Source organism: Coregonus clupeaformis, chromosome 15 (assembly GCF_020615455.1).
Source record: "Coregonus clupeaformis isolate EN_2021a chromosome 15, ASM2061545v1, whole genome shotgun sequence".
Lineage (NCBI taxonomy): Eukaryota > Metazoa > Chordata > Actinopteri > Salmoniformes > Salmonidae > Coregonus > Coregonus clupeaformis.
This window is the reverse complement of record NC_059206.1, coordinates 16,182,037-16,191,627: the sequence shown is the minus strand read 5'-3', so window position 1 is coordinate 16,191,627 and position 9,591 is coordinate 16,182,037. Positions and strand designations below refer to the sequence as shown.

The window sequence follows — 9,591 nt, the reverse complement described above, 5'->3', positions numbered from 1 at the left end:
AAGGTTATTATTTTTCCTTGATCATGTTGTGGGTATTTATTTAATCATAAGCCTACATAGCATATTAAAAGCATATTAATACATGTGATAAATCGGGAATATGTCACAGCTGGGATTGTACAAAGCAACGCCTGGTCAAAGCCTCATCAATCAACCAGCATAACCTATCATATGGTTATAGGCTAACAAAAAAGCTCGTTGGAAGCTTTTTAAATTCATAAATCACAAGATGAGGATATACATTGCGCAACATATATTTATTTATCTAGAGGACTCTTGCAATAAAACATGAATTGGTCGATAAAGAGAGAGGATAGAACCTTACCGTAAGGTTACAACACATCATCGTCATAGGCTACGACGCATCGGCTAAAGGCTATCTACATCTAACCAAGAACAACCAAAGAACTTTGCTATTTGGGTCAATAACGTGCCTTTTATATGATCTATCCAAATTCATTCACATAGATATCAGATACGGGTCGAGGGAAAATAGGCTTCTACTCTGCAAACGCGGTTCGCCCTGTGGAGCGTTTCCTGTCCAAAATGACCCGAAATAAACTGAACAGAGGCTGGCGGCACTATGAACCAGCAACTGCCGATTTATGTTTAAATTGATTACTTTGCCTTTAAGTTCAGAAAACATTTATCTGCCAAGCACCGCCCCTGATATTTTACCTTGAAGTCATCCTGCCACCGGAGTGCCTGCGAGTGTCCAGGGTAAGATAAATCACAACTTCAATTCCCACAATGCTTTCATGTGAGGTTTCCTAAAATTGACCGACCATAAAGCGGGACTTGTAGTTTTCTGACTGTTAATTTTGGGGGATTTTGATGAATGAGGCGTCATATCACACTAATATTGCATGTTGCATCACTTGCAAGAGTTTGAGTTCACACGTTTGTTATGTCTGGAGTTAAAAAACAAGCATGCATATGATGCAGGAATTCTATAAGTAGTTAATCTTATAAAAAAGCATTGACTAATGTGTGATTATAAAATCAATTAACAGTATTTAGCTCCATGTTACCTCCAAACAGTTTAAACAACTTGTTGTTATATTCAAATGTTATGTTATTGTAATATAATTTAACCATTGTGGTTTTGCGTGTAAAAAAACACATTTGTGCATGAAAACGTTACATTGAGTAATATGTTGTAGTCATAAAAATGTTTAAGACTACATTCGTTGCAAGACAGGTGTCATGTATGAAAAACACACGTGTGAAAACATGGCTGTATTGTCAATGAACAGTCGACTAACGTGATGCGTAATGACGCATGTCAAAAAGTGCATAGCACATTCTAAACCCAGGCAAGTCAACTCATAGTAAGCTAGTCCCACCATCATTTAGAATGGCTCTGAAATAGATGTATATTTCAACAGAAATTAGAAGTAGGCTATTCATAACAGTTAACATGCATGGGTGATCACAAATAAATAGCCTATTTATAGACTATTTATAAGCAACTAACCAAACTTGGGCATGGCTGACACAAAACAAAAAGACATAGGTTCCATGAATTACAGGACTGGGTTGACAAACTGATGTAGCCCACATTTCCGATTGATGCTGTGCCAAGATTACATGAGATCATGTGTTTATAGGTGTTATGTAGACTACAGATGTAGGATCTTAATTTGAGCCAGTTTGCTACAGCAGGATCTCAGCAACATGGAAATTTTGTTTTTAGGGAAAATCAAGTCTGAAATTTAAAAGTGGAAATTACAAACTTCAGAAGCCTTTTTAAACTTCAAATATACTACACGTTTTACATTTCCTGCATTGCAGGAACGTTTTCCTGCAACAGGGTGATCAAATTAAGATCTGTACAAATATTCAGGATGGTCACCCGTGATACAAGTCAGTATTCGACGTCCATCCATGTCTGAGGACGTCAGGAGATGACGTGGAAACCGGCCACTGGGGGCAAGAGTGAGCGCTTGTTACCTTCAACACAGGGATGGTGGACAGGCGAATGAACATTATTGATATTTTTGCTTTAAGCCTATCCCTTACTTTAACCATTCAGAGTTAATGCCTAACCTTAAGAATTTGGAGTTAATGCCTGAACTTAACACTGACCTTAAAAATTCTAAATTAATGTCTAAACGTTACCTTAAACACTTCGAAATTTGACGTTTTGAACAACATCGAAATGTATTTGATGTTTGAGAAACACGGATGAACGTCTAATTTTGATGTGAGACTGTGAGAGCTGGTTGAAAGATTATGTGACAGGTAATTCTTACATCTCAAACCATACTAGGCAGTCCACTGTCCAAAGTAGAAAAGGTTACATGTAGGTTGCACAAATGGGGGGAAAACACTTTATACAATTGTAGAAGAAGTTAGGTAGACAAATAGTGCCATTTCCTGTGAGCAGCATCATGGAATTGATGATGAAATGGTTGGCAATCAGAATTATTCAGATGAGTGTGTTCCAAACACAAAACAGAACAATGAACTTATAACATTTGCCTCACTTGGTTGGCTTACAAATATTTAGACATTTCAGAGAGAAATGTAATCATGTCTTATTTACCTCAGAAAAATAGCATTATAGTACGGTGGGGTTCTTCAGAACAGACAGAAATATAAGGTTATGTAGACAGGATTGGAGAGAACAGTGTTGTTGTGCAGAGTGTGTGCATCCCAAATGGCACCCTATTCCCTATTTAGTGCACTACTTTTGACCAGGGCCCATGGGGCTCTGATCCAAAGTAGTACACTAAAGGGAAAGGGGTGCCATTTGGGACGCAATGTTGTTATGATCAAACTCAAGGGTGCCACCAATTAGCTTCAACAGTACAATGTCTCTCATAAAATGAATAGATTTGTGAAAGGTGCAGATATCTAAAACAACTTACTTTTTCAACTTATCTCGTATAGAGAGTGGCATCTGAGGAGGTCGAGCACTAAAAACATTACATGTAGAGAACATGGAAAGAGGTTTAGACCTCTTGGCATAACGGTTTAGGTGTTGCATTAACAGTCGACAGTTCCACTGCAAAAGTAGAACTGTACAGTTTGGTATAGTAAAATCATACACTCTTCGGAAGGGACTGCTTTGGAGCAATTTAAAGGAATATTTCATAGCAACAAGACAACAGTGAATATCTTAATGTTTCCAAATAACATAGAGTCACATGGCAGGTTACTATTTGTTTTCAAATATGACATGTTATCAATGTAGCCTGTTAACCTTGACAGTAATGGATGACACTAGGTATCTTTCGTATACATTCATTAAGCCTTATTAGGACACCTACAGTAAAGTGTTACTGTTTCTCTAACACTATACATTAAGTTGCTATTATATCTGTGTAGTAACAATGTTATTACACAAGTAACAAAATTTAATTAAAGTTTTGTTGCATAAGTCTAAAGCAAATACACTTTGGCCCTGTCCAGAAACAACCCTGACCACTACCCCTTTAGATTGGATAGGTGTGTGAACATCATGGCAAAATTATATCTGGCCTACCAGAGAGCAAAATGGAGCTACATCCATAATGCTTACACCTATCCAATTCTTTCAGATCTACATGGAGTACCTGTGGTGCAGGGACTAGGGATATGGGTTGTTTCTGATTATACAACGTGTGGGTCTGATCCTGAATGCTGATTGGTTAAAACCACATTCCAGCCGGTGTCTATTCCACAAGTTACCACCGGCTAAATCTATGACGTTAAAATGCCTACTTACTCTGTTCCATCTGACTTCGCAATCCACTGTCTCATCAGCCCTGCCAGGCAATTTATAAACTTGATCAACTTGAACCACCATAAATTAAAAGTATAATAATCCTGATAATTGATATAATTTGAAGATGAAGATGCTTTGGCAACACTTTGTAACATTGTTATGAGCATGTATGACCCCCTTATAATGTTATATTATCATCTCATAATGATCCTGACTAAATAGCAGCCATTTTTACTGAGTCACAAGACATTATAGAGGCTTATACATGCTTATAACATGTCATAGCGCATTATACCAATTATACCTGTTATAAGTAAAGTGTTACCGATTCTTTCCCTAAGGGTCATGTTATGGAGCTGCAACACTTCCAACAAAAAGTTATGATATCAGTTATTACAACACCTCAAATAATCATAAGAATTACATTGATGTGTGTGTGTCTGTCTGTGTGTCTTTCTCTCTCTCTCTCTGTGTGTGTGTGTGTGTGTGTGTGTGTGTGTGTGTGTGTGTGTGTGTGTGTGTGTGTGTGTGTGTGTGTGTGTGTGTGTGTGTGTGTGTGTGTGTGTGTGTGTGTGTGTGTGTGTGTAGTGTGCGTGTTGGGTCAGTATAGTGGTGTTGTGTAGAGAAGTGTTGGCAAGGTGTGATAATTGTACACTTTCTGTGATGGATTCCGTATCGAAAACACACCTTTCACAACACACACCTTGCTCACTAAGGGCCCGCAGGGAAATGATTCACCCCCCCCACACACACACACACTCTCTCTCTCTCTCTTCCCCCCACACACACACACACTCTCTCTCTTCCACAAACACACACACTCTCTCTCTTCCACACACACACACACTCACCACACATACACCATCCCATTGTGGTTGGTAGGCTTATCACCATTCCAGTTTGGTAGTCTGTCTTAGTTACACATGCAGTTATTGATTTCTTCCCTCCCTCCCCTATCGCAATGCATAGCTCAGAGAAGAGAAAGGCCCTGGGTTCCCAAGCATTGTTAAGATGCAGCAGTGCTACTCTCTCTGTCTGAGGAGGAGGAGGAAGAGGAGGAGAAGGAGGAGGAGCCGAACAGGCAGCACCATCAGAGGCAGCGCTGCAATAGATCTGCTGTATCTGCATGATTCCCCCATCACTCCCTCTGCCCTTCCACACCACTTCCAAGCTGAGGTGGGGAGGGAGGGAGGGAGGAGAAGGGAGGGAGGAGGGAAGGGAGGAGGGAGGGGAGGGGGGAGTTAAGAGGTAGCTGGGTGAGGTGTGTCTTTGGGGTGGTGGGGGAAGGTGCTGTGTGTGTGTGTGTGTGTGTGTGTGAGAGAGAGAGAGAGAGAGAGAGAGAGAGAGAGAGAGAGAGAGAGAGTAGGTGTCTGAGGTGTGAATAAGGTGGATCATTTTGCATTTATTTCCGATATTGGGTAACACTATGTTACAGGTGTCACTGTTTGATATCATCATTAATGAGGTATGAAAGCCTTTAGACAAAAAAACGTGGGTCATAGGGCACAAAATAGGTTAATGGCCCTATTCATTGTCCAGGTGGGTTGTAGACCTTTTTAAATGCCCACTGTTCAAATGGAAAATCAAATTTCTTTAAAAAGATATGTTTGACATGAATGGGATGCAATACATATTATACAGCTTTCTGGTTTGACAATCAGAATGGATAGACGTGCACTACATCACATGCATGTTTTAACACATGAGATACATTGGCCAGACATGCATGACAGGGATAATTAAGGGACACACCACATCCAAGGCTAATGTAAGAATAGTGTAAACAGAAAAGTTGCATATTTGATATTGAAGAAAGGCAGATCTTACTTCATATATTTTGTTAATGGAAAGATAGCTAAAGACTGTGAGAAAATATTCTCACTCTATAAAACAGAATAGAAAAGTATAGAATATTACAGTATAGAATATTACAGTATAGAATATTACTGTATAGAATATTACAGTATAGAATATTACAGTATAGAATAGTACAGTATAGAATAAAATAGAAAATAATAGAATAGAATAGAATAGAACAACTCTACTTTATACTTCCCTCTGATAGTTTATATATTAAAATGTAATAAGAATAGTTCTGAGATAAATACGTTGAAATTAAATGTAAGTTGTCTGTCCGTTTGCCGTTGTCTGGATCTTTATCGGCTTGTTAAAAAAATGCACAGAGGTGGCTTGCGACATTACAATATTCGTTATAACATTATAAAAGCCATTTCAAAGGCATGTAACATTATTTATTATAACATTATAATAGAGGTACAGTATAACATGCATAGGCTAAAACAAAGTAATAATGAGCAAGTGGAGAATACAAATTAAAACAGATCATTTAACAATGAATTAATCAATCAAATAAGAAATTAATATCATTATGTGGACATGGACAAAAATAGTCAAGTATGTTCTTATTCTAAACACTCATTTTAAGTGCCCTAGACTTTATTATTTGTTTGTGGCAGAATTAAGATCTGAAACGAATTTATCATTCAAGATTAATGTACTAAATATTACTGCCATTTTTTTCTTTAGATTAATCTATCAGAAAAGTTTCATTCTCATGTAGGCTTGTCATAGCCACACAAACGTAGACTTCTATTTGACCAGGCGCTCTAGCCCAGTGAGTCTCATGAGAGCATTCCAGTTTGGTAGTCAGTTTGGAATTTGAATAGCACAGAAGAACCGCCTCTGTCTGATTGGCCCTGATCACCACATATGGGTGGAGTTTGCATGTCAATCAATAGGGAGCCCGGGTCCTCATTGGCGCAAGCCGAGGTGGGCCGACTCCTCCTCGTAATATATATACTCTGGCTAAGTATCCCTAGCAAATGATTGCTTGCTCGCATACAGAGGGAAGCGGACAGCCGTGTTCAATGTTTCACCACCGAGCTGACTTAAGCCTTCGCCCCCGAACGAAATATCGTGACTTCCACTGAGAGAAAGTCGCTTTTCTGCGTCGGAGAGCAGCGGGAAACGACTATTTCATCACCATGATCAACACAATGGAGTGTGCAGTGGATGCACAAAGTCTAATATCCATTTCCTTACGGAAGATTCACAACTCCAGGACGCAGAGAGGAGGGATCAAGCTGCACAAAAACCTCCTGGTGTCCTATGTACTGAGGAACGCCAGACAGGTCTACATGAACGAGAAGTACGCAGAGATCTACAGGATGCAGCAGTACGAGGAGGTGATGACCGTCTGCAACGAGATCCAGGAGTTAAACCCGCTGGATTTGGCCGAGGACTGCGAGGAGCAGAGCGGGGACTGCTGCGGCAACGACGGGGTGAGCGAACCGGCGAGTCTCTGCTGTGCGCTGCTGCCAGTAAGCCACCTAACAGCAGTGCAGTCAGCGCATATCCAAGCCCCATCCGCCTGCTCCGCGCCTCTCTCTCTCCAAAGCGACGAGGTATGCAAGGAGACGGAGCCCTCGTTCTACCGGAGCTGTTGTGCGGAGGCTTACCCTGTATCAAATTGTGACTTTTCCCCGGTGAACAACAACCTACACTGCAACAAAACGACAGTGCTCGATCTGGACACGCACGTAGTGACCACTGTGGATAATGGGTACCTGCACCAGGACTGCTGCGCATCGTTCCAACAGTGCTGCCAGGGCGCACAGTCCCCAGCCAAGAAACGGAAGGTTGACTTTGAATATTATATATCCGATATTGAGGAAGTACCGGATTTCACGCCATGTAAAAGGGCGAAATTCGAGGACTGTTCCTACGCAAATTCGGAACACTTGGACACGTCGAACATTTCCAATCTGATCTCGATTTTCGGCTCGGGGTTTTCGGGGCTGGTGAGCAGACAGGCGGACTTTGAGCAAGCCATGAACGGACAGTTCTGTAGCAAACAAGCCCTAGCGAGCCTAGGGGCATGGACTAGAGCTATAGTAGCTTTTTGACTCCATGGTCAACTAGAATCAAACACTTTATGAAATTGTACAAAGTCTAAATCAAATTGACTTTATTTTTGCAAGAAAGGCTATTTAAACATTGAACAGTTTTTGTTTGTTTGTTTGTTGACTCTCGTTTTTACGGAGAGGGAGAGGAAGGTTGTGCCACATATGATGTGCAGGCTTTCCTTTTAAACCGAAAATGTCTACATAACACATTTTTACATGGTAGTTGTGAATTTTATCTAACGAAGTTGATTTCGTTGCCTTAAACCCAACGCATACTACTGCTAGCTATTGTTGCAAACATTGAAAGTGGTTGAATGTCTCGCTCGCGGATTATGTTTTGATTTGGTCTCACCTACAGAACACTTTTGAACACAATGTCTCGTTTTAAGACGCTACACAAGTATTGTGACTGAATAGCAAGCATTTAATGTAGCCTCAGCTCCAGGCTAAATAGAAAAGTGTGCCCATGGGATGGCTTTTCAACATGCTTTTGTTGTGCGTAGTGGTTTAATACGGTAAACAACTAACAAAAAGCTATAACAAACATAGGCTACACAAATACTGTTGTGTTGTACTTGGTTTAATATCTTGTATTTCTGGGTTGATATTTAAATCTTGGATATCGAAACTCATATTCTAAGGAGTCGGACACCAGTAGGCTATGTTACATGGGAACTACATGGCACATTCTGACCACACATAAATTGACAGGTAAGGCGCAATGGCTCAGACTTAAATTTCCCTCTCAAACTCGTGGGTGCATTAACTCTGAACCAGCTTGCTGCGTCTCTCTCTATTGATGTGCTAGTTGTAGGCTACCCAACTTTCCACCTCATCTCTGATCAGAACCATTAATTCCTCCAAATCCCAGAATGCACGTGTAATCGACTCAATCCAGGTATTTGTTTTTGACAGTTCGATCTGTTGAGCGTTCCCCCTCCCCCTGAACCTATAACAAAAAGTTACTGATCAAGCCTTCACAGTAATTCATGATGCCAACATGGCTTGGTTTTGTGAGTTTTGTTTTATTTTCTAAAATTTTAAGACCTTTTGTTCTAAAAAGGCAAGCTCATAATTTTGCCATACATCCACACATTATAAGCACTATGTGTACTGAAATAAAGATGTCTTTACAGACGTCCTCTCCATATTTTGTTGGTATTCTTGTATTTTTGTGCATATTAAATTGTATATCACCGGGTAAAACTGTTTTAGAACATATTTGTTAAGAATTTATAATCTTAATAAAAAAATGCAACAAATCCACTCTCTCCTTGATTTATTGTTTGAATGGCATGCTGCCCAAACTTTGTGCGTTGAAGTCATATTTTGTCTCAAATATATGTTTTAATTCCCCTGAAACTACAGTCAGAACCATAATCACCTGACGTCTGTGAGGGATTCTGTCCCACTCAGATGCTGCAATAAGGGAGAGATGTAGGCCTATTCTGTAACCAGTGTTAGAAAAGGGGATTGGGGCCTTCATTCATATGTTCCATACACCATGCAGTTTATCTTCTCACACCACTGTGGGTAACTTAATAGATATGCAGCCATCAATGGCCATTTTTAACACTTCCTCTAGATCAGAAAGACCTGGTTATCAACACAAATATCCATGACATGTATCATGTATTTTGGGCTACTACATTTCATTTTATGAGCCTCTTCGTCTAAAGACTTTACATCTACCAGGTCTCTGCTTTTTGGACTTGGCTATTATTGACAACATTCATGTTATTGATAAATGGGGAAAAACAGGTTTCAATCTAAAACAAAAGTAGTGTATGAGGTGATACAATTTTACAAATTGGTTGTTAAAACTATGTGGAGTGCAACATTGTAACAACAATGCAGGATATATTTTGTATCTAATAGAGATTGTGTTTAAAACTGTTCCACTTGAGAAAAGGCAGTGGTTAATTTCTAGTCCAAACTCACATATGACTGACT

The 9,591-nt window shown here is 39.8% G+C and overlaps 1 protein-coding gene across 1 annotated transcript; it reads left to right on the top strand.

The window, feature by feature from the left end:
* The first annotated feature begins 6,533 nt into the window (after positions 1-6,533).
* Positions 6,534-8,885, top strand: LOC123492641 (immediate early response gene 5-like protein). Its single transcript, XM_045225376.1, has one exon. It carries the CDS (start codon positions 6,718-6,720, stop codon positions 7,636-7,638), a length of 921 nt encoding a protein of 306 aa, XP_045081311.1. The 5' UTR covers positions 6,534-6,717; the 3' UTR covers positions 7,639-8,885.
* Positions 8,886-9,591: the final 706 nt, after the last annotated feature.

Excerpts from the sequence above, each read along its gene's own strand:
- LOC123492641 (XM_045225376.1), top strand. The coding sequence starts at position 6,718 with ATGATCAACACAATGGAGTGTGCAGTGGATGCACAAAGTCTAATATCC.